The sequence below is a fragment of the Pezoporus wallicus genome, unplaced genomic scaffold, assembly GCF_028554395.1.
Source record: "Pezoporus wallicus isolate ANWC-B61680 ecotype Strahan unplaced genomic scaffold, APGP_CSIRO_Pwel_v1 scaffold_2584, whole genome shotgun sequence".
NCBI lineage: Eukaryota > Metazoa > Chordata > Aves > Psittaciformes > Psittacidae > Pezoporus > Pezoporus wallicus.
Window position 1 is genome coordinate 6,078,721 of NW_026642851.1, and position 25,516 is coordinate 6,104,236.

The 25,516-nt window shown below is 39.9% G+C and overlaps 1 protein-coding gene across 2 annotated transcripts in view; it reads right to left on the reverse strand.

Moving 5' to 3' along the window:
• The window catches only part of CUBN (cubilin), a 142,036-nt gene that overhangs the window by 53,430 nt on the left and 63,090 nt on the right, over positions 1–25,516 (reverse strand). For both annotated transcript variants that reach the window (XM_057432738.1, XM_057432737.1), the window contains exons 29-37: positions 23,083–23,264; positions 16,402–16,576; positions 14,590–14,771; positions 8,468–8,624; positions 6,635–6,751; positions 4,219–4,332; positions 2,844–2,975; positions 2,439–2,571; positions 286–491 (exon numbers count right to left, since the gene is read on the reverse strand). In XM_057432738.1, the coding sequence (XP_057288721.1) occupies positions 286–491; positions 2,439–2,571; positions 2,844–2,975; positions 4,219–4,332; positions 6,635–6,751; positions 8,468–8,624; positions 14,590–14,771; positions 16,402–16,576; positions 23,083–23,264 (1,398 nt within the window). The remainder of the gene's footprint in view (positions 1–285; positions 492–2,438; positions 2,572–2,843; positions 2,976–4,218; positions 4,333–6,634; positions 6,752–8,467; positions 8,625–14,589; positions 14,772–16,401; positions 16,577–23,082; positions 23,265–25,516) is intronic.

A 25,516-nucleotide genomic window follows, 5' to 3' on the forward strand; every position in this document is an offset into this window, starting at 1 on the left:
GAATAAATACTGTCTGTTACGACAATTTAAAAAGATAGAACGTCACACTGAATTCTTCTGGTTATGTTATACTTAACATACATGCACATGAGTTCTGGTCTTACGTGTTTTGGATCATCCCTTTACATTCAGCAGACATGTCGCAGAATATTTTTTAGGTGAATTTACAGCCTTACGAACATCAACAAACATCTAATAGATTTTACAGGAACAAATGATCACTTTTCTATATTGTTTCAAAAGTGTTACAACAGATTAGTTTTCAGTTAAATAACATTTACTTACAGTGAGAGAATGTGGCCCTGAAGCCAGTGTCAGTGCCTGAGCTGTCCGAGACAAATTTGACCCACAGGACGTGTCCAATGACAGACGTATAATTTGAAGGCAAGAAGTTCCCACAGAATCGTCCTACCAGCCTGCCTGTATCATTCCCTTCACGAATCTCCACATAATCTTTGGTGCAGCCACTACTATCTTCCACCTGAAACGCTCTGTTTCAAGAGCAGTAGAAGAACATTAGCAGGCATACAACTGGCACATGCCTCAGAGTTTGCCCTACCAAGCCACTAATCCCCCTGAAGCTGATATCCTGCTGCAACAGTTAAGATGGCAGCAGCAAACCCCTCCAGTAGAGGGAAGTCACTCTCATCACCTGGTAGTACTGCAGATACAGATTTCAGTACACTCTCTGGTGAGAAAACAATTGCCAAAAGCCTACATTAATTTCTAGTTAATACCTCAGAGCTCAGAAATCCCTTAGGGGTTACTCCAGATCTGTGAAATATTACTGTTTCTTTGGCCTGAGTTTCACATAGCGGGGTGTGCAAAATAATAATAATGTTTGCTATGAACTCTTCTAAATCAATTTTTACCTTAGAAAAGGAACAGGATTTAGTAATCAAATTATAAATTTGCAGTTATTACACTAAGCTGAATGATAAATATATTCTAAAAACCATGATCTGTTATTCTAAGTGAAGTGCTTTGATCCAATCCAACGTACTTTTCAGAAGAAGGCTGTGAACATACAGTAAAGATTCCAGAGAGTATCTCTTCTAACCAATGCCCCAGATATTTGTGTTTTCTAATTTTCTGGTAACAGCTCCTCCCTTCCAGTCCTGAATATAGCCATATGTGTTCAGCATACACATGCTGTGAAATGATTTCAACCACTCATCTGGATATCCTTCAATCTAATTTAAAGCTAACCCTCAAATTGCAAGACAGGCGTTTCTGTTCAGACTGAGCTGAAGAAAATGAATGCCTCATGCCAACAAAACTTTATAAACTCCTGATATTAAATGAAATAAAATAAATATTGCTCTCTAACACAATTATGCCATACTTTCCCATATTTTCAGCTTGCCTTTCAGCTATGTGTAACTGAAGAAAAAGAGTTTACATTTACTCAGTGTCACTTCATATAACTGAGTACATGTTCCACTGAGTTTCTGCCTCACACTAGATTTCTGTTTTGATTCTGAGAAGCAGTTATTCATTATTTTGTAGCAAATATCTTGGAAAATGCTTTCAGGCTGTAGTACTTTTTCTCTGCTTTGGTGAGTAAAAGGAGGAACAGAATGTCCTTTTTATGGCGTTAGTGAATCAGTCCGTACCTCACAAATTGCACCTTGTGCAGTCAGCATGTTACTGGGCAAATTTTCCTTTTGTTCTGATTAAATGTAAATGCAGGTTTCAGAATTACTTTTCTTTTCTTGCTCTTTCTTGATTAGCTGACTGCAAAGGGTCAGTGCTCTACTTCTTGGCAGCAGCCACTGTTAGATGCCCGGAAACAGAGAGGCTCAGAAATCCACATCACGGTTAAAGAACAACTTCACGACCCTGCTAAAGGAGTCCACATTGTTCTGTGGATCACGTGTAACTTTTCCTGTAAGTCTTCAAAGGAAAGTTACTTTGCTGAAGGGGAAACAAAATTCCTTCAGATACTTTCTTGGCCCCTCTTGTGCCTCCACTGATGTAATTGCTGGAGAAGTTTTGAAGAGTTTCATATCAATTTTAACCCTAGAATCTGTGGAGTATCTTGGTCCTCTGTATTACTCAGCTATATAATAAATACTACAATGAATTCAGTAATTAGGGAAACAGTAGGAATTTTCTTTTCTTTACAAAGGCAGAGAAATGCTAAATTTCTGCTTGTTCAGAAGTGAGTGAGAACTGGCTTCTTCAACATCCTGTGTTGCTCAAACAATAAACTGCCTATTTATATAATGCTGTATATGTCTTAGTATAAGCAATGACTAACATAGGAGAACACCGATTGCAAGCTGCCACTAACCACTGCTGTGTTCTCTTTCCAAGTTACTCTAAAAACATGTTCCAGCTTTATCATCTGGTGATCACATTTCCTAATAAACATAGAGAACCCTTCCTTCAGGTCTGTTAAAGAGCTGAATAATAACCCCTGGCAATGCTTTTACATGAAGGACAGCTGGAGCCGGTTGCCAGGGGAACTGAGAATCCTCCAGACACACTCGGTGTTGAGTGGATATGGTTCGGGATAGCCAGGACTGTTGAAAGCTCCTCTGTCCATGTGGAAAGCACCCCCACAGGCTGCAAGAAGAAGGAGACAGCAGAGGCTTGAGAAGGATGACATTAAAAAAAACTACCTTGGCAGAACCAGAGCATTTGCTAATCAAGAAAGCATTTCTCTGTTGTCTTGTTCTTTAGCTTGTTGACATGCTTGCTGAGACCTTGGCCAAAAAGAGGAAGGGCAACAGAGGATTTTCAAAAAGGGTATGTCAGAGAGACAAAGTGATACAGGATCTGTTCTTTTCCTTAAAAGTCAGAGGCATAAGCTAGCAACATCTGTCATGTGGACTTACATGATGACGATGCAGCATAGGTGGCATGGAAACCGCTGGCAGCAACATTGTTGTCATTGGAGATGAAGTTCACCACCAAAGCATTACCAAAAGAAGTGACAGGATGTGGTATAGTACTGCCACAGTAACGGCCTGAAAGAGAACAAGCCAGAGAGAAGAAAAAAGGTGTTCAGAATGTAATTACTATTGCTAATTTAACAATGACTGACAGCAACCATGAGTAACTTCTCTTGTGTACAACTGCCACTGTCAATATAATCTACATAAAAAATGAAATACTCCATTACAAGTCTGGTGGCAATTTTTGTTAACAGAGGAAAGACCTCCTGCACTCCAGGCTCCCTGGTCACTGGCTATTCTGTTACTGAGCTCCTTTGTGTTCACTCTATCCAGAAATTACAGCCTAATTGAAAATTAAAATAAAATCCTATCAAATGTATCTGACAGTAGTTTCCATTTCATTCACTGGGTTCTGATTGAAAAAAAAAAAAGCAACAAATAAGAGACCGGTTCTCTTGTAATGGATTGTAACATGGGGATTAAAAATATGAGTGATGATCTAGCAGAAAGGCATCTGACAGTAAAAGAAAGATAGCAGCTAGTATTCTGGTCCTCTTCCCAAGTCAAAGCCAAAGGCAGGAGACCAAAACCCAATTCTGCTCTTAGTTACAAGCCATTCAAATTGAGTGCAGCCTGACTCCTGACAAAGGAGCATATACAGAAGTAGAGTAATGAAAAGCATACTCAAGTCACAGATACTCCAAATTTCACAGGATGGAATTTGAGGCAACCCCAGGGATGTGAGGAGAGTCAGGACTACCCTGCGGCCAGGGATCTCTCAAGGCTTCCTAGCATATAAGCACTGAATTTTGCTTCTCGAGACTCCTGCCGCTTGAAGGTGATGCGTCTGAACAGCTATGTCAGGAGAAAGCTGTAGAAAACTCAGGAACAAGCAGAAAATCAGACTTTCCAGGGGCTGAGGAAAATCCATTTTCTGTTCCCAGAAATCTGCAGCTTTCTTTACCTGCGTTTACTGTGAGCTGTGCTTATGAGTGTGGGTTACATTATGTTTTTGTACAGTTATTTGGGAATTCAGTTTAAACTGAATTGCTCGGTTCCCAATATTGTTCAGCTGAGGAGGAAGGAAAAGGCAGCTGGAGTCAACCCTAAACTACAAGCTAGTAGGAGTACAGTCAGAACCTGGGAGGACAGTGCTCTTCATAATGAAGACTTATCCTCCATTCCCAGTCTGCTGATAAAGGAGCTTCCTTTATCAGAGAAAATCCATGAAGCAGGAGGACACTCACAGAAGAGCTTCTCTTGCTCACCTTGGGTGTAGTTCCATATATAAATAAACAAGGCAAAGGTACAATACCTTGAAGAGGAGCCTCGTAGTTATTCCCATCCAAAATTTCCACAAAATCCATTGTGCAGTTTTGTCGATTGCTTTCAATATCGAGGTCAGTGAATGAGAGTGTGACGTGGCTGACTGGCAACAGCAAAGAGTAAAAACTTAAACAGAAGTTTGGCATTTCACAGAGAAATTGTTACATGTAAACAAATGAAATAGTTTATTCTCTGATACATGGAATGAATCTGACGGAAGTACATTAATCCTTCCTGAAAAGGTCCTAGTAAATCTCTTCCTATTTCAGTGCTTTCTAGCACAATTGACATTAGAAGCATAGGATTTAACACATACACATGAATCTAAGTTTCCCGATATCTAAACAGGTTCATTATGTACTGAAAATGTCAGCAAACACAACATGGAAAAATCTACACACATTCAGAAACAAAACTTCTTTCTACGTATCCGTGACCTTCTGTCCCTTTGTGATCTATACCATAGATCCAGACAAAATGTGAATTGACACTGCCCCGCTCCAGGCTTAGAAAGAGCTGGTTCTTTCATTGTTTTGTAACATTCCAAATGCATCAACTGGACTGGTTAAAGGATCATTAACGACCCTCAGCTATATTTGTACAGAATTGGATTTTCCACACCCTTGGACAGCAGGCTACATCCTGAAAAAGAGGATTTCTGACTCAGGGTAATTTTGACTCTCGTGTTGCTCTTGCTTGTCTGGTATGAACAAAGGTGAAGTCACAGCTGGAAGAAGAGAGGCTGTCCTCAATGCCATGCTGTGACAGTAGTTTCATCTGGCCATAGAGCTCCTATGCAGTTCGAGAAGGTCAGAAAATCTCATGCTTTAGAAGATAACTAAGTTTTTTCCCACATTGGCCAAGCCTGAATTTGACACAAATAATTTTGCTTCTCTTTCGCTACAATTAATTAGCCAGAACAAAATGAAGTGACAGACGTGGATCCAGGCGCTGCATTCAGCAGGGTGCCACTGACTGGCATTCAGCTGCCTAGTCTGCCTTTTTGGCACTCCTTTGTGTCCTGTCTGGTCAATCAATTACAGCTATCAATGCAGGTCCTCAGGATACAAAGCTAAAAGGATAAACACAGTGGGTGGCAAAGAGCAGGAGACTTGCTGGCCTTCTCCGTAAAAGCAGAGCAGGAACTCTGCGGTGGTTTGTCATTGGCTAAATCTATTGCATATGGTTGTGTAACGTACTGTATGTATGTATGTACGTATGTAATGCTGTGTGAGTGGCGTGTGGTATGTAGTGGTCCTGGCGGTAAGTGGGGGAAGCCATTACATACACAGGCTGCTACTTATAAAGCATTTTTCTGGTCATACTGATTTAATTCGGAAGACAACAGTTATGTATGAGTTTTCCACCTGAACCCAGGAAAAGATTGTCTTTAAAAATAAATGTTGTGTAGGTGAGGAAGAGCTTTGTTGATGCCCTTTTCATGTATTTGTATAAGAAACTATGCTAAAAAAAAAATTAAAGAAAAAGAAGTATTGTCTATCCCTTGATTTTTCTGTTGGTGCTTTCTTTGGCAAATTGATTTCCATTATATAACTTCTCAAAATAAACTTATAAATGTGGCTGGAACATTCTATGTTCTTAACAACAATGGGTAAATATCAGATCTACAACTGAAGTTCAGTAGTTGCTATTTAAAATAAATGTTTATTTTTAATTATGTTACCAGGATATTATTACCCAACTATAAATATTTTTTAGGACTCTTATACAAAGTAAAGGTAACACTGGGTATTAAAGGTAGTAGCAGTATCTGACAGCAAATATCTGGTGCTTTATGATCAATCGTAAATCTGTGTATAAAATGACAGGAACATCTGAGAGGGTATCTGTGCAGATAAGATCAGTTCGTTTAATTTTTATTTGTACTTGAAATTGAAATTCCTCTGTACCTTTTCTCATTAGTTAACTGGGTTTGGTTTTTGTTGTTTGTTTTTTTCTTTTGTTCTCTTTTTGTTGTCGTTGGGATTTTTTTGTAGTTGTTATGTTAACAGCTTAGATTTGATCTAACACAACTCTAGCTTGAGAAATCCAGACCAAAATAGGGTCAGCTAAATACGAGTGCTATAATTATATATAAATCTCTTACTTAGATTTTCTCACAGACAAGTCCAACTTCACATAATATTCAACACCTCATTTATAATTGCAACACTTGAGTAACAATAAATCAGCTAAGATGACAGAGTTGTAAACTGTTTTCCTCACTATGCACTAAATCTTTTACAGTTAAATCTGATTTAGGACAGATTAGGAGAGCCACACTCTCCAGCTACCAGGATGCAGAACTTCCTAGAGAAATAAAAGAGGACTTTGTATTGTTATTACAGAAAAAATGGTGAGGATGTTAGTCATCCCAGCTAACTATAAAAGATGTTTTTACTTACATGGTTCCTGAGCCTGAATAATCCAGCTGCAGTTCTGATTTTTTGGGTATTTGAAAGGATACAGAGGAGAGGAAATTGCTCCCCCAACTGAATCTGACTCTATGAAACTTCCGCATGCTTTAGAACAAAACACATACACACAGAGAGACATTTATGTATGATACACACATATCTTAGATTCTGTGATGAAGATGAATGCATAAAATGTAACATGCTAAATCAATGTGAAATGAGGATCAAATTCATGATAGTAATTTATCAGAAGAGACTTGAGGTCTAGCTCAATGACCCACCAACACTGGGTATACGTTCTTGACCTGGATCCACAGGCCATGCTACACCTGGCTGACCATGTGAGAGAAGCCAGAGTGACCTGGGAACAGATCTCATCTTTATCAGCTCCTTATAGCCCAGAAGAGCAATCTTGGGACCATAATAACTTGGCTGAAATAAATACACTCATACACCCATTTCTCTGATAATTTGCCTATGTTGGCAACTAAAAAGAAAAAAAAATCATAAGAAACTCTTCAGAACTTTCCAAACTGCAGAACATTTCAGTGCCCAAGGATGGCATCACATTGCATTGGCATGATCCTCTTGCGAGCTGCTTCAACAAAACTGCAATTGTGTGAAATGTTACACACGTGCAAGAGCTTGGCTGACTGCATAACTTTTGCTAGCAGTGCTGAGTGCTGCCATGCCTCATTTCTTACCATACTGACTCATCATAACCCCCCCATATCTGAGTTTAACACACAGCTGCTTTAAACAGTAAGGAGGGGAGTTAGGTACCAAAGACTGAGATTCATTTATCCTGCTGTGTTGCCTAAAACATCCAGCAGGAGATAGGACTTGCAGGGTTTTCTCAGGAAGAGGAAAGCTGGGTTGCTTACATCCTAGCCAGGAAGAGCTTGCTCACCAGGCATGTTTTGTGCAGGGCCTAATCCAGTAAATGTGCTCTGAGAACGTTTAAAAAATTAAGCATTCATAGTTGTTAGTCAGAAATTCCCAGTTAAAAACCTTAACTAATACTTCAATAACTGTGGTTCCTGAGGTTTTCGCTGATGCAAATTTCTGATTTCTTTATTCTAATTTTTGCACAATATTTTCAGAGAAAAAAGCATTTCTGGGCAAAGTACTAATTTATAGTGAAAAGAATCCTAAGAAAATGAGAGAAAGAGATTGTCTCTGCAAAATCTAAGTGGCTGTATCGTAGGGGAAAAGTGCTTCCAAAGTTACTGTGGAAAAAAAAAAGGAAAATCTCCAATCATAAAATCATATGTAATTTCATGGGAAGTTTTGCCCAGTTGGTGCAATTCTTCATTAAAAACAAAACCATGTAAAATACCAATTAGTCCTTCACAAATTGAATAGTTGATACTTGGCACAGCTTGCAGGTTGGAATTCATGGACTTCATCAACAGCACCACACAGAATTCTTTTATAGCTCTTCAGATTCATGTGCATGGATGGACATATAAAATGTTATTTTGTCACTAGGTCCATAGAAACTGCCAGTTGCACATTTGTCTCAGGACAGTTATGGATAGCTTACCCTCTAGAGAGTATTAAAAAGAGGCAGCTGACCTGTGCTAGATGCCTCGCTATAAGAAGTACATTTTTTCCTCAGTCAAAGAATCTAAGATGATCCTTAGACTTTAAATTCCTTAATCTGCTATTTGGAAAATTTCAGTCCTGTTTAAGATACACACTGGTAGGCAGTACGCACAGAAACAACACCTCACGTTATCAGCTGTGTTAAAAGATTGTGACTAACACAAACAAACTGGTGAGTAGACAAATATCTGTTAATGTAAATGACAAAATTACCTTCAGTGAAGCGGGCACTGAAGCCCCTGTGCTGGATGGTTGCATCAGAATGCATTCGGATGTACATCAGGTTCTTGGAGGATGTGATAGGAGGAGGAAGCTGAGTTCCACAGAGTTTTCTAAGAAGTGGTGCTTCACTGCTGGGACCATCAAATACCTGTCATGAAAAGAACAAATGAAGTATTTCATTTCAACAGGAATATTGAGAAGACTTTTATTTCTTTCCCTCCCTTTTGGTTTTACATTTTGATCCTGATACAGCTCTGGCATGGGCAGTGCAAACAGACTGTACACTGCCTATCTGAAGTCTGTGGCCATTTCAAAAAAACACGTGTATTACAGGCTGAAGCTACTGTAGCCTTTGTAACAAAAATGCACCAGGTAACCATCTTCCTGTGTGTATCTGATACGAAAGCAACTCTCCTTTAACAATCCAGATATCCGCATATGTTTATAGTTTTCTGTTAATGGCTAACATGAGTTTACATGTAGCTTTTATTCAGTTAAACCCTACACCTTGCCTCAATAAAGACCACTTTATGCTGCTAACATGAAACTAGTGCACCAGTGAAAACCATGAAAAGAAGACACTAGGACTACGGTTTAAAGATACACGCACCCAGCATCCAGGATCAGAGCCCATGCATCTATGCTTTACAATATCTTTAGGGTGCTGAATTACACACATAAACATGAGGTGTTATTTAAGCAGAGGGTAAAGTTTAAAAAAAAAAGTGAGAAAGGAAGTAGAGGTGTTTGCAAAACTTCACTTTTAATTTTACCACAAATGCCTTCCTTCTCTTTCCCCCCACCCCCTACAGCTGATAATTTTGTTTCCTTCCTCCCCGTTTCACAATCAAGAAAAGAAGGAAAGTGAAGTTAAAACCAGTGAGTTTCTAGCTTAAGCAACATCGAAATTATAATAACAGAAACCACAGAGAGGGAAAACCAGCACGTCTCAGAGTCTCCCACCAATCTTCCCTAGCACTCCAGCAGACATGATTTGTTGCTCCTGTGTTTGAAGGCATTGGTCAGTCTCAGAGCCCTTGTGCCTGGTTGCAGAAGTGATGAGCACTGGAGCCATCAGCACGGCTGCATGAGCCACAGAGGAAGAACCTCTGGGCTACTGGGCAGCAACAACAGTTGAATTAAGTTCCTGTTGCAGTATTAACGCCCTACATTACAGCAGGCATGCAATTTACTATAATCTGTGACTCAGGTACCTATAACAAATTAGAGGAGAATATGGATAAAAACATGGGTGGAGGACTGGAAGATATTCAGGTGCTAGGATGTTAAAAGCTATCTAAAAGCCTGCTTTGAGCAAAATAATGTCACTGATTCAGAAGAAATGTACTTCTTATTGAGATTGTCTTCTTTTACTTCAAAATGCCTCAAATTCCAGCAGTGCAGTATCAATGAATTAAAGATTTCTAATTAAAACTGTATAATGCAGTGCAGTGTTGCTATATATATATTATATATAAATATATAAAAAACAGTAGCTGAGATAAAGGTGACCAGCCTCAAATAAACCTCAAAGCTGAGAAATAAAGGACAAAACCCCTGCTTAATCTGCTGACATACTCTACATGGCCAATGGTGTATTCATAAATTAAACATTTGCCCTTGGGCCTATAACACTAGCTACCTGTGTGGGACCTTGTAATGGAGTATTAAGTGTACTGCAATGTCTGCAAAAATGAGTACCTGGTAAAGAGACCCAAAATATCCATCCATTCAACCTTCTTCTCTTGGCATCCTGCCACTATCAGCCCTGTAATACATAGTGTGCAGTGTTTATTCTTTCTCTGCACATATATTCTGTATATACAACAGACTGGAGTTAAAAACCACAAACCATGGAATGTGGAAAGAAATAATGACTAGCAAAATAACCCTTAGGATTTTAGGTACTATCTTTCCCTAGACAGTGGTGAGAGGATTTTACCTGAATGCTCGAACTAAGTGTTGCATTGACAGATTGCAGAGAGAGTGCCTGGCTACACATAAACTCCTTGTTTATGTTTTGCTGGATCTGCGCCACCCTGCACAGCTGAGGATATGACCATTGACACATGGACTGTGGTGAGACTCTAGTAGTTGAGCTTTCTCAGTCAGCTGGGATGAGTAACACAGGAGACTAAGAAGATGTTTTATTCCAAGAGCTTTTTGGAATAATGAAGTCTTTCTGTGGTAATACTGGGAGATGAGCATGAAGTCAGAGAAACATTTTCTAAATCAGAGGTATTTGCTGTTTCTGCACAGTTTGCCTGAAGATAGTACTGTCTCCTCTTTCAGAAACCTGGAAACGATTCCACTTGGTAAAAATCGGATTCCAGAAACAGTTCAGCATAAGCATTAGTGAGATACAACAGCAACTCTTAGAAGCTATGTCAACTACAAAGTTAAGCAGGAACAGTAACACATGGATATTTTATGGCTTCATCATTTTTGCTCACCTGCTATTTATTAGCTTAAACTATTTCATAGGGAGGATTTCAGTCTTGAATCTAGATCAGAAACCACAATATTCACACACTAGCTCAGGAAAGAGTTGTGTCTCTCTCCTCAGTTTCTTAAAGTGATTTTGGAAACATCTGAGAACTGCGTTTCTGTGGCTGGATGAGTAAAGGAAAATGATGCATTTGCTTACTTAAAAGACAAGTTTTCATTTGCGCTTTGCAGAGAAGCAGTTTGCCCTTCCTTTTCCGCAACAAGCATAACTGAGTGACCCATTGCCTTCTTGTTCAAATGTGTCCTCCATTTGGCAAAAGCACATGACAAAAAGAAGATAGTTTTTGTCTTCGGAGCTATAAAAACTCCCCATTTTTCTAGCTGTCCTCTCTTGGAAGATCCTCTCTGCCAGCACCTGGAATAAATGAAGTCATACCTTCTCTCTAGCTCCCAGAGGCTTACATTTCTATATTCCTGCACACTACTTGTTACACTGCAACAGGAAAGAAAAATAACATTTACTTAATCAAAGCCACTGAAAAGAACAAACTATTTCTCCCTTGCTACAAGCACTGCCTTCTGAGCCACATGCTCATATCTTGAGTCCTTAAATATGACAAACTCTTGCTGACCAGTACTCCTGGTTTAGCGTCTGATACTATACTGGTTAAACACATGGGGGAAAAAAAATGCAGGAATTAGTTCATTCACTAGTTCTTTCCCTCTATTTTCCTTCAAAGAAACAGATTTGTTTGTTGTAAGACACACTCTCCAGGTAGAAATGGGCTGGTACAGAAGGAGAGATTAAAACTTTATTCCTTATGTATGGTGACAGTGACAACAAAATTCTTCTTGAAGACCTTATGCTTTCTACAGAATAACTGAGTTGTATTTGAGATCAGAAAAAGCAAAGGCTATGTATCCTCATTTAGTAATGAAGACATGTTCATCTCTTATAAGAATAGATAAGGTACAGAACTGAGGCACAGAAACTGAAGAATCAACTAAATTTATGCAGCTAGGTGAATGAAGAAAGTGCTTTTTGGTGGCCTTGACCCTTCTCTGTGCACTCCACCCATTTACTCTAGAGGGAGCTCGGAGCAGTTACACCGTGGTTTACCGTTACAGGCTTGGAATTCACTTGGCTGAACCTGCATCTGTGCTCAAATTCACTTACGATCATGAGCTGAGCTGAAAAATGCACTAGGCTTTTTGGAGTTGCAGCATAGCCAAGAAGCAGCAGACATGACTATTTTCCCTCCTTCCATTTTACTCACATAACAAATGCACAATAGAAAATGTTACAGGAAAAAACCCAACCCAACCAAACACACATTTTCATGCGTTCCCCATAGAGAGTAATTCACGGTAGAAATATATATTAAAAAAAAAAAATAGTCTAGGTCATAAAACAGGGAAGAATGAGTGGATCCCAAAAGGGAAGAATGAAGGAAAAAGCCACTGGTACGCTCAAGGGTGGAGGGAAGCCTCAAGAGAACTCACAGAGCAAATAAACTCCATAAAAATTTGAGTAAAAATTTGAGAAACAGAAAAGGATGGAACCACTGTGTTACTCCCAGCTGCTTCCTTAGCCCATTTTTTCCATTTACACATCTTTTGGAATGCAATTCCCAGACCATTCACCAAACAGGCTTCTACTTACATATTTCCAGGCACTCTGTGCCACTCACTCTGTTCTCCTGGGAGTGAGGCATATAGGAAGCCTTGGAATAAGATGAACACAAATCACTTCCAGGTGTTGGTAACAAGTGGTTTTGTGCTTACTGGCATACCAGGTAGAGAAAGAAACCCCATCCACTCCTTTCTTGCCCTCCTGATTCCTCTATATTAGCACTAAAAAGCTCTTCTTTATCTCAAACACAGAGTCTCAGAGCCCTTTGCTATCTCTTGGCTTCAAATCAGCATTCTCTGTCACCAGTTTTCAAACCACCTTCCACTCGAGGGGCAGTGATTGATGCCTGCATTAAATTTAAATCTCTCTCCCTGCACACATTGTTCTTCAGTTGTATTTGCACATCTGGAGTTGATGGGCAACTTCTTCCTGTACCACCCCCAAGAAATCGAAAAGCAGAAGCAAACAACAGATACTCATATGGCAATAGAGGACAAGGGGTGTCACTGCACTGCAATGGTCTGTAAACTCCACTCAGGCAAAGAGCTCCGCAACAGCCATCTCCTCTGACAGCTGAGGACTGATGCCTTTCAAGGCTTAAAAACTCAGCACCTGTATCTGGTGCATAAAGGTAATGGGAGTTACGCCTGTAACTGCATGTAGCTTATGGAGTTGAATGGTCTGCAAAGTTTTTAGATAGATGTATACATCCATTGGCATCAAGTTTAAAAGAGAACCTTGTTTATTAAGTCTTATCAGAATTTAGCCCTTAATTTCTGAATTCTTTTTGGCATTTATACCAGTGCTGGTATTTCAGATGGCCTGTGTTTCTGTCAGGCAATGTGATTTCCTACTCCTGTGTTCTATCATAGAAGCCTTGGAAGCTTTTCCAATAGATTTGCACTTGCAACGACCCTCCCTGCTGTAGTTAAACAATTTAAAAAAAAAGATAGACCCATATTTGCCTATGCTTCAGAATCAGAAAAATAATGAACAGTCATTGTACAAGGATGCTTTGTGGCCAAATGAAATCTTCAGTTCTGCTCAGCAAAACAGGGACACGTTTCCTTTTTTCTGGTTCAGTACATAAAAGCTTTAGGGGGCAATGCTGTTAAAACTGATGTTCTTTTCAAAAGAGTTTCAGTTCCTGCCAAATTGAGTTCTCTGTGAATGACAGTTTACCAAGGAGAGGGAAGCTGGATCTGGGGCTACAGCCACTGTGCTTTATCTGACTGGTACTGATCACACATGCCTTTGTCCTGAGTGAAGTGCAATCTGACATCAAAGGTCAGGATTTCATGTCTCTGTTCCCAAAAAGGCCAAGTGGAGATGTGGGGAGTTCTTCATTGTTGTGCACTGATTGAGCAGCAAGTTGAATTTCTGTGACATCAACAAAAGCTCACAAAACAACAGCAATGTGAAGCTTTTAACAGAGCAGTGGCTCTAATGAAGCAATTAAACAGACAGTTGAGGAGCACCTGAATACACAGTACATATACATAAAGAGATAGTACAATACATAAAGAAAACCAGCCAGCCACAATTCCCTCTGGATGCAGATCTCCCTCTGTCCTGAGTTTGTAAGACTGTGCAATCTATCATATATGTGGCAGTCCAGGCTATGGCTTGGAGCAAGCAGTCATAAACTGAACTAAAATGAGAAAGAAGGTCATAAACCCAGCCATCTATGTATGAGGCTATTCCTGCAGTACTAAACACAACTCATACCACCAAAAGGAAAAATGTGCCAGGGTGCAATATGCACTGCTTTCAAGATCCTTCCACATATAAGTGGGAACTTGAAAGAACACAGAAATACATTTGTGAAGCCTGTTTCAATGGCGAAGCAAAGGGAGCTAGATAATAACTATTTAGCTGTAAATTTAAGCCTTAGATCATCAGTGAATAAATACGACCATGCAACTAGCAGTCTGAAACTATCTGCAGCCTAGGTTGCATAGTAAGCTTCCTCTTTTGCAAGCATTTCACCAGACTCATTAAGGAAGCTTTTGAAATATCTATTGTTACTTACTGCAACATTGTCATAGTAACAGGAATGGCGATCTTCAATGTCAAAATCCGTGAAATTCAGTAGGACTCGGTGGCTGGAGTCAACTTGGATAAGCCAAGAACAGTCTGCGTTGTTACCATAATGTTGAGGATAGTTTGGAGAATGGATTTCCCCACTCGTAGCTTGGAAAATACCACCACAGCCTGAAAAAAACATAATCAATTTTAATCACAAACACTTCTGCTCTCAGTGAGATTCCACATCTATTTTTAAGCTACAAACACTTCTATCTTTATATTTTTTTACATTAAACTTTTGCAAGATGAGTGATCCAACTGTTCAAGTGTCCTGTCCACAAAATTCAATGGAAATGACTATCAGAAAAGTATAACTTTATCATTATTTGTGAATATACAATAACAATGCTTGTGAATAACATTTCTTTCTAGTCCCAGTCCAGTAGTAGATGTCGTAAAGGCTGAAGCATTTGTGCTGGTATTCCTCTATCCTAGATATTGTAAAAGTAATCAAAAATACCATCCATATGAATGTGACAGACCTAGCATACTGAGAAAGCGATGACTATGCCTAGCTGAGCATAGGGCTGAAAAAAACATTTCTGAAAATACCAAGGCATCCAGGAGTTCCATTTTCTGCGTGAGCAGAAAATAATGGCAAGCCTCGAGTTTCCACTTCTCTATCCACACAGCTGAGGGCTTCCCAAGGACTCCACCCTCAGGTATTTCTGACCAGAATCGCTCCAGTGCTCATGAATATCTAAATAGCCTGGAAGGATAGATACTGTGTGGGAAGTGCCAGGGCTTTCAATAGGACTAAACCAAACAAATGGAATTTTGTATGTTGGAAGGGGATGGAGGAGGGTGAGGGAAGGATATTGGGACTGCTGTAGATGGAAGCAGTCTGCTGGAAGGATAAATCCTATACTGTTATTTCATTCTGGTCAGTGAGTATTTTAGAGGCTAGAGAGGGGTTGGAGTACAACAGGCAAGGTGCCATGAAGGGATGAGAAAGCTTCAGGGGGCCTAAGTAGAAAACATAAGCCAGAAGGGGATTAATTCAAAAGACCATTGTAGAACTCTTTTATTCAAAACAAAATCTTGTGCCTTTCTCATAAAACTTGTGAGAAAGGAGATGTATAAACCTTGACAAACTGATGAATCAGTGTGCTTAATCAAGCAAAACTGCAAGAATTAAAATCTGCCTCTACTTACTTTTAATTGCAATTATTTTCTGATAATTGGCCTTCTCGTAAGAACTCCCATGTAGAGAGATATGTGGTCAGGCCTTTTAATCCTGTCTCCTCTTTTACTGATTACCAGTACAGCTTTGAACAAATAATCACATGTGGGATGGACCTTATAGAGGTCAGGTATTTACTAATCACTCCAAATATTTTTGGAGTCTGCCGAGTTCTCCCAGTTAAGCCACGCTCCCAGATATTTTTCACTTCACAGTTTAAAACCAAGAGCATTCAGCTAATAAAGGAATCTGTGTGGGTGAGTGGGTGGGAAGAACTGCTGGCATGCAGAAGTTCTTTTCTGATTACAGGAATGTCTTGATTAATTATGTAAAGAAGAAACAACACCAAGGTAGACTGTTACAAAATACATAAACAGGCCTAGATCTGAGCTAGTCAGACAATTTTCTCCTCTGTGTGTTTGTCAGCATCTCTTAGTGTTACCAAATCCAGTAAAACCCAAACTCTCCTTCAGCTTTCAGCCCTATGCTGTTTGCCTACTTTAAACGCCAGCATGGCTGATCCTTGATTATCAGACTTCTTGAATTTCTCATTGTATTAATCAGCATACTCACCACCGGGATTTTCTTGCCAGGAGGCATTAAAGCCTTTCTCTGTCACTGATAGATCTGTCTTGAAATGGACAGTGGCTGAATTGCCAGTAGTAGAGACCCGCAATGGGTTCTGTGCTGATCGCGGAACACACAGCTGGGCCAGTCTAGGCGAGAGAAAATCAGAGCCACCATAAACCTATAAATGAATGGAAGAAACACAGTCAAAGTTTGTCAGACACCACCTGCCATGCAGGATACATGAGAACAGTTTAGATAGGAGAAAAAAATAATCTAAATACTGAAAGTGATTCCACATTTTGAAATGTAAAGTAGCTAGTAATTTTCTCTGTGGGTTTACTTGGTACCTGAACTACCTGGCACAAGTATGAAATTCTAGATGATTTCAAAACAACCATGCATTAAATAAGAATTTTCTGCTATGGGGACTTTGTCACATTCTTTTTGCTCCATTCTTGCAGGGTTGGCACCTTGTTTCTGTGGCGGTATAAAGCAAGACTTTTTGTGTGCTTCTGCAAACAAACTGTATCAGCATGTGCTGATATTTTGCACCCTTTACGTTTAAAGGCACAGCTAAGACTGATTTTTAAATTGAGGCTAGATTTTATAACTTTTTCAGATGAAACAAAAAACATTGCAATTTTATTGACTTCAATGGCAGAATCAACATCTGAACTATGGGATTTTGGTGAAGTAAATAATACATGTGTATTATAAATACATATAATTAAATATTTTGATAATACTCTTGGGAAACAAGGATGTATATCATACATATTTGCCAGAGAAGACTTTTAAGAGTAATTATTTCCTACTCAGAAGACTGTGCCTCAGGCAGTTATAAACCAGAAAACCACCGCTCTCTCAAACATCACCAGCAATATCGTGTAGTTTATAATGCATTTTAAAACCAGTTGAAGTGAATTAGGTGGCAGTGCTAAAGCCTAGTTAATCCTGTTTCTTGTTTTCCAGACGGGGTGTGGGATTCTAGTTTAAGCCCATTTATAACTGGTGGAACTGCCTCATCTTCCTTAATCTTCCTCCTCAAAGCTGAAGAAAACACACCTGCTCAGTGCAATTTTCAAATCCAGTGATTTTGGTGCCTATTGCCTTCAGTGGATGAATTTTTTGGCTTCTTGCATGCTAATGAAAGGCAACCCGATATTAAGAGTCTCCCGCCTTCCATTGGTGTGTTCCCGGTAGGACAGCAGCTGCAAAAGTCAGCTTCACAGTAAGCTCATATGAGAAAACTATGAAAGAGATGCCCTGAATAAAGAGTGTGCTATTGTCTTTCAGCAACTTAACTAGTGATAGATTCTCATTTTATCAGCATATGTTATGTATAAATCCTAAAGCTAAACTAGAGAGTGGAAAGTTCTAACAACAAAAGCAGGGAATAGGAAGATAACGCAAGAAATCCCATCAGGGTTTTCCCACCAGTGGCATCTCGAGCCTTCTCCAGTATTTTATTAGTCTGTTAAACATCAAAAAGGTCAAAACCAGCAATCTCCCTCAGAAATGATAGTACTGTAAGAACCAGCCTCCTATATGGCCCTTTTGCCTCTGATCATTTCTAGATGAGGGGAAACTCAATATTTTAATAAGCTCTGCCGTATACTTTTTAACCGCAGAAGAAGTTTGTGTTCTGTCCAAGCTAAATATCTGTGCAAGTCCTACAAATAGCTGAGCTAGTCCCACCACCTCCAGGGCTACGTGTACTGCATTGCTACGCAACTTGATTGTGTGCTCACTTAACTGCTCATGGTGCCTGACACTGCTCTGCCGTTACAGGTATAATGGAAAGAATTTTTCTTTAACTAGGAAAACTACTCAATGACTCCAGAGTAATGTGAGACCTCAGAAGCTGAAGCTTGCATCCCCAGAAGAAAGAAGGAGGAATTAAACTTTTATGAATGTCACAGTGTGTTAGATGCTCAGAAGACTGTGTTCTGCTTTAGTGGCTGATTACACAGGCTTAATAGCTTAAAGATTTTTGTTTTGACTGAGACAGCACTTTTTTGCATTCTGTAGGGAGACTGCATGACTTGAATGGATAATGGTTCATATGTCTAATGGATCATCTCGAGGCATTCAAGAGAAGTCAGTATGGAGGAAATCACAGCTCAGACTAAGAATCTGTAATGAAGCAGTCACAGTCTGGGGAAGAAGCATGTTTGCCTGCTGCAAGCTCAGTGCCTTCAGAAAAATCTTACTGCTTGACTGCTTGTGGGGCTCAGTGACAGCTGCATTTGTCAGAAGTCTGTTCAAAATGTGAATTTTAAAATGTGTTTGTGGTATAGTCCCTGAGTCAGAGCCACAGCATGAGATCTAGCAGGAACACATGCTCTTAATCACCTAAACCAGCCCAGAGAAGCAATGTGGCAGAGGAAACAGCAGGAATTCCTAATATGCATCTAATAAGCACCATGGACCAGCCTCTCATATCATCCCTGGTGCCTCCCTGGGGACATCTGCGCACCATGGGCAAGGAGACCAAACCCAGCCCTGACATAAACACTTCTGACTTCTAGTATTACCTCAGAAATGAACACTTATAGTTGACCTATTGGAAGACAATTAGAGATGGGAAAGAAATACTGATAGAAATCTGAGGTTTGTGGGTCTCTTTTGCATTGTTAACTGTGCAGCAATGGCCTTCTGCACAGTTTCAAAATAAAAAGCTCAGTCAAAGGCATGATCTCTACAGTTAAGAGTGTATTTTCCTTTTTTTCCCTTATGCCAGTTCAATTAATCAGATGCTTTCACAAGGTCTGGAACAAAAACAAGTTAGAGTGTTTCCATGACAAAAACCAATAAAATGTTACTTTTGGCTACAAAGAGGAAAACCAATAGTTACCACATGAAAAAAAGCAGAGGGAAAGAGAATGGATGGAAAGAATGAATTCCAGGGTGTGGTTCACGAAGAATCACAGGATGTCTGAGCTGCAAACAGATAAAAATAAGAATAAAAACATTTACTCTGACCAGAGTACCTGATCCAGAGATAAAATTTAGTTGGATGGCATAGCAGAGATGCACGACACTGCCATAAAGCCCCGGGTTTTAATCTGTTCTTATCATTTGCTTCTGCCCCGTTAGCTCCATTTATTGTTAACAGTCAGCATTCCAGAGTTATGAGCAACAGAAAGCTGTTTTTATGCGGTTGGTCACCCTCATGACACAGATTTTCTGGGAATAAAACTGATCCCCACTCAGATATAACTACCAGCAAAGAGAGAGACTGGCTTTGACAGAGACTTAAGAATTATGGTAATACTTGATGTTTCTTCATATTTAAATGAGAAACCCAAAGCATCTAATAAAGACTTGGAAGTGAAATAGATTGTCAGGGTACCCTCCTTTTCAGCTCAGAGCTACATCTTGCTGTGGCAGAATATAATCATAGATCACAAAAATCTGGTCCACGTTAAAGAAAGATGCCATAATTCAAGAAAGCAGACATGCTCATTTTTCTCTACGTACGTATTTTCAATAGAAGCCATTTAAATGTAAAGATTTTCCTTGTGTCCAAAATGATGACTTCTATTTCCATTAAACATTTCTAGAAAATATCTTTAAGAACAATTTAAATTTTGATTCTGGATGTTTGCAAATGGAATAGAACCTGATAGGGAAGAGAGAATGAGTGTAAGTGTCATAAAGAAACAAGGAGAAGGATAAAAGAAGAATATGCCAAACACTTGAGCACGCAGAAGCCACATGGAGAACTTGAGGATTTCACACACAAAATTTTTATTTAACTATTGTTGCACAGTCTTGTTGAAACATATGGCAGTTCTGGGATACTGACATGGAAGGGACAGCTTGTTTAGGAGGCATTGGCAAAGGGAAGGGAAGGAAGAGAGCTGCTGTGATTTACAAGAACAAATATGCTTCAGAAAAAATGCGCAAGAGAAATAGTCAAGAAGTGATGGTACAAATATAAAGTTAGTGGCAAAGGTGCTGTAATGGGAAAGATCTCTTAGAATGTTCCTACAATTCTCTGCCCTCAAAAAGGGATGAGTGTGTTTCTAAGCAAAAGCTAAATGCATCCAGGTGAGCAGGTTTTATGATTACTGGGGAACTTTTATTACAAGACAGCTTCTTATTTCAGAGAGTAGAGAGTGTTAATGGGACAGGGAGGAATAGCAGGGTGCAAAGCTACTTTAGTACTGATTTTGACTTCCTATTAAAACTGGAAAGTTATTTGGCTTGGAAGAAAACAGGAAGTGGTAGAACTATTCAGAGATGAGGAAAAAAGTGAAATCAGGAGAATAATTTTGAGAAAAAGCAGATTTTAAAACCTGAAGAACTGATAGACAGGATATTCTTGGGAAAACAATGTGAGAGTGAAAGAAGTTTGGAAATCTTATTGATCACTGAAACACACTGTGGCAAAGGCACACCAGGAATCTCTTTTTTCTAGCACTTTTCAAACATTTGTGTGTGTGGTTGTTAGCCCAGACCTATGTAGACAGCTACAGGAAAGGAGATGACAATGTAGAGCAGCTCCTGAAAATGGTTAACCACATTTGAGGTTTTTTCCCCCACTAAATCTGAGTTATCATCTGTTTTGGGCAGACTTTATCAATCATGCTGTGAATGTGTAATTTTATAACAAAAGAAAGAAAGTATGTATGTGGTAAGGTGCATAGAACTCCACCAAACAGCTGCAGTTTGGCAGGGGAAGCTGTTTGCTGCCAGGCAGAAGCTTTGATCTTGCACTATGACATGAACCAATTTTCCCCAGTAAGTTGATTTATGTTAGATTCTCTATCAGCAGATCAGAGACAGGTGTTGGGAACTGGATGAGTCAAGGTTAGGAGGTAAGCAACTTAGAGGCATGCCAATTCTGAAGGCAGGGAAGTTCAAACAAACAAGGTGGGCATTTGTGCTGATGAATAAGTAAGGTTGCAAAGAACTAAAAGCATAGCAAATAAATTTGAAATGGTAAAGAAAGAAAACCCCAAACTTAAGGCGAATACCTTGGTCAGGGATACAGAGCAGCAAACAGCAGAATCCTCTTAAACAAATTCTTTAAGCAGTTCATGTCTGGCAACCCACTCACTGGTTTTAGGACAGCCCTCCCCACTAGTCAAAAGATTGTCAAGCAGATGGTTGCCAGCCATCTCTACGCTTACTGGATCACAGTAGCACCTGCGTGCCCACCTGCAGATGTAGGCATTGTCCTTGCACTAGTCAAGAAATGGTCAACTATAGCAGACTTATATTTGTAGCTGTTTAATGGATTCCTTTGGGCAACAGAGACAAAACTGAAGCTCACAGGCAGATTAGCTTCAATCTTGTCATTTTAGGCACAAAGAGCAATGAAGCTTCAATACAGCAGGCTTCATCAAAACCCAAACCAGCCAACACAGGCCACCTACCCACAGGCACTGGTGTCAGGAATGTGACATACAGTCATACTTGTCAGTGCTGCTGCTAGAGAATTCATGGAACAATTTCATTACTCCCAGATCCTACAAAAGTCCCAAAGCACAGTGTCCATCTGGTCGATTTCCATTTCTAGGGAAGCCTGCTTCAGACCGAAAAGCTGGAGTTTAGTTATACATCTCTTCTACTCATACAAATGCTTAGCAATCATCTATCAGCAGCTGTATATTTAGGATCTGAGTTAAGTCTTCCAGGAATAGTGCTGATGAGTGCACATTAAGGAGGAATCAAAGCTACAAAGGTCAGAATAGGCAGCAGTGAGTATGTGTAGGTGCTGGACAGAAAGCTGTCCAGCTGTATGCCAGTCACACATCACATCAGCCAGCAGAAGAGTAGAAAGGACCCAGTGAAGTGATATAAGATCTCTTAATAAATCTTTTGTGTTCATTACAAAAACATTTAAATGTCACCATTGTATTAACATTGAAAGACCCAACAACTGCCCCTCCATTAGTGACATCAAATGTCTCTAGTGAGCGTGATCTAGAAAATCAATACTTCTAAAGAATTTTCCATGAAATTATTTCCTAACCCTTCTTCCTGCAGTGGAAGTCTATTCAAATCGGTTAGCTGGGACTGGTCACCTGGAGGCTTCCCAGCATGAGCACAAAGATACTGTATATAACAAGACCATCTAGTTTCATGGGTCTCTGAAAGGTCAGTAAACCCTTAGAAAGGTCCTTTTTCTCCTTGTCCACCACCCTAAGCTGATTAGGACACTGCCTCTTCTTTACTCTTTTTAATGTGTAAAAGGAATCTTCATAGCTTTCGGTGCTCAGAGTTATAAACCTCCCTCTTTCCTTGAAAGGTCCTACACAAAGTCTCACCTTAGTTACCCCTCAGTGATCCATTATCTCCCTTTACATCAAAAAATTTAATCTCCATGGTACAGCACCCTATTACTTAGTTCTTTGTGAAAAGTGGACTTTACAAGACTGAGTTTTTCAAGGCAGTTTTGTCTCTTGTTAGGAAGTGTACAGTGCCTAGCATCATTATTCATTAAGGTATACAGACTCCAAAGGCATAAAAGCAAAATATACTGAGAACATTGTGGCTTCTGTGACAACACCTGTGGGATCTAACTGTAACCACAGCAGAAATGGGAAATTGCAGTAGAATTTTTTGTTCTGCTCCGGCAGTTCTTGGGGTTATCTTCTCCAGACAAAAAATCATGTAACTTCTTGAGGAGTAAAGCATGTATTTTTTGAGGAGTAAATCTAATTTTCTTACCTCCAAAACATCATAGTTGCAGTCTGGGTGATATTCAACCTTAAATTCGTGAATGGTCAATTGGATGCTGCTGCCAGGTGCTGTGTGAATGTACCAGATGCATTCCCTATTGTTTGGGTATCTGTTGGGGTAGCCAGGGCTGTGAAATGAACCAGAAGGGCCAGAGAGTTCTCCTCCACAACCTGACAAGACAACAAAGCAGCCCATCAGTGAGGCTCTGGAAAATCTCACCAACAGCTCTGCAATGAGGACAGGCATTATCATCCATTTCATGCACAAATGTGTATAATGGGTTTGAGGATCTGCTCTATCACAGGGAACTGAAGTCTAGCAAGGAACTCAGAAATGGCAGGGTGGACCTGCTGGCACTTCCCAAGCAGTGAGCACTTCGCCTCATGGTTTGGCATGTTTCTCACCATACCTCAGCATCTGATTTGAAAGCTGAAGAAACTGTGGCTCAGAGGAAAAAAAGAAAAAGAAAAAAAGACTTTTTTTTTTTTTATTATTATTGGCCTCTAGCTTAGCTCAGCTCTAGAAAGCTGAACCAGATCCTTCCTTAACTGTTCTTGACCTCAACTAATACACAAACTAAGTTATCATGGGGAGGGCTTCCTATTGTTGTAAAAATGCCATTTCCCAGTGCTTTAGAAATCATAAAATGAAAGACAATGCAATTTCCCTCAACCCATGGAGTGTGATCATAAGCTGCCAAGTCACAATGGATAGACTGGCTTTCTGACATTTGGTAGATTTAATGTTCTTTTTGTTCAATTGTAACTGTGCAATTGTAAGACATGGCATGTTTGAAAAGTTAAGTATTTTCTTTTCAGGTAAGAAATTATTGTCCTAAACTCACTCCTCAGCCCCTTGGGTGATTAAGTCCTTGGACATTATGAGCTAGATTTAAACAATTAAAATATGCAAAACAATGGATTAAATGCAGGCCCTGATTTGACAGCACAAAGCAGCTGAACACCTGAGACTGCAGTTTTGGCACTGTTTTATGGAGATGTGGCACTGTTCTCCTTTCCTTGAATTTAAAGGAAGACACTTTCCCTGACCCCATCCCTGGGTGCAGGTGTTAACAGGGTGGGAAGGACAAAAGCCCTTCCCAGTGTTAGGGAAAACTTAGCTGCATTCATGGTGAAACCTCACCTTTACAGAAGCCAGGAGGGTGGATCTATATCTGTCACCTGCAGAAAACAAGGGAATTGTGGGTCTGATCTGCTTTTATGTGTGTGTGTCGCTCTTCCTTGCAGCAGCATTTTTTCCCCCTCTCTACATTACAAGCCCTCAAGTGCTTCATTTAGGGACTAGCTAATCTTTTGCTTACACAGCTTTTATGGGGTCACTCAAGCATTGTAAGTAAAGCCCACACTCCATCAATCTCTTTGGCTTCATCTCCAGAGGGAAGGTTCTGTCACATAGCAAAAAAGCCCCCAAATACTTAAAACCATCTAATAAACCATGAGCTCTGTATTCCCAGAAGCAAATACTGCCTCTGGGTATGTCAGAAGTGATAAATAGCATCCATATCAGAACTTTCAGTTACAGGAGATATTTTATAACATAAACCAAATGAACTACCCTTCTCACCTGCTCAACTAATCTACACAGATGTGTGAAACTCCCCTAAGCTCTATTTAGTCTATGCATAATTTCAACAAGATATCTTTGGCCACTGCTCTGTTTAACACTTTTTTTTTTTTTCTTCAGGAAGCTATAAATCAAGATCTTAAATTAAATGCAGATATTTTCCTCAGCACCTTCTGTGACAAACTTGTGGTTATGGAAAAGTGACTGCTCATCCCCAGAAGCATTTGCCATCGTATCTACCATGGGGTCTTTCAACCCCTCACTGGAAACTTAAGTTTGGCTTTGCCTGGCTTTGCCTAGAACTTCTAGGACTATGAGAGGAAAGAGCAGCAGGCCTGCAAGGGAGCAAAGCAATAAGCTATTTTAAGCTAAATCAGTGTCATCTAAATAAAGTCCAGCCATGCCAGCAAGGTAACACATATCTCTGTCTATCACCCAGTACTCATGGAAAACCACCTTTTAAACACAGGAATTCCCACAGTTGAACACCGTTAGCTATAACCCAGGAAAACCTTTACATAACCAATGTTGACCTCACAGATGAATTGGTACAGGCTCAGGTCTTCTCCCTTTTTCCCCTTACTGCCCAAGATGCTCCATAACCCTGAGGAGGCCTCCATAACCCTCAATCAAGAAATAAAAGAAGCTTTTAAGTGTATTTGAAACCAATCCTGCCTTCAGTCCCTCTGGAGAGAGAAACAGAAAAAGGTAATACGCTTACTCCCTTGAGGCCTGCCAGCACTGCTGGGTAAATGTTAAACTCCTAAAACTTTGATATCCATGAACATTTCAGCAAAGAGACAGAGAGGAAGAAAGCTTCAGTGTCACCCACCACCCC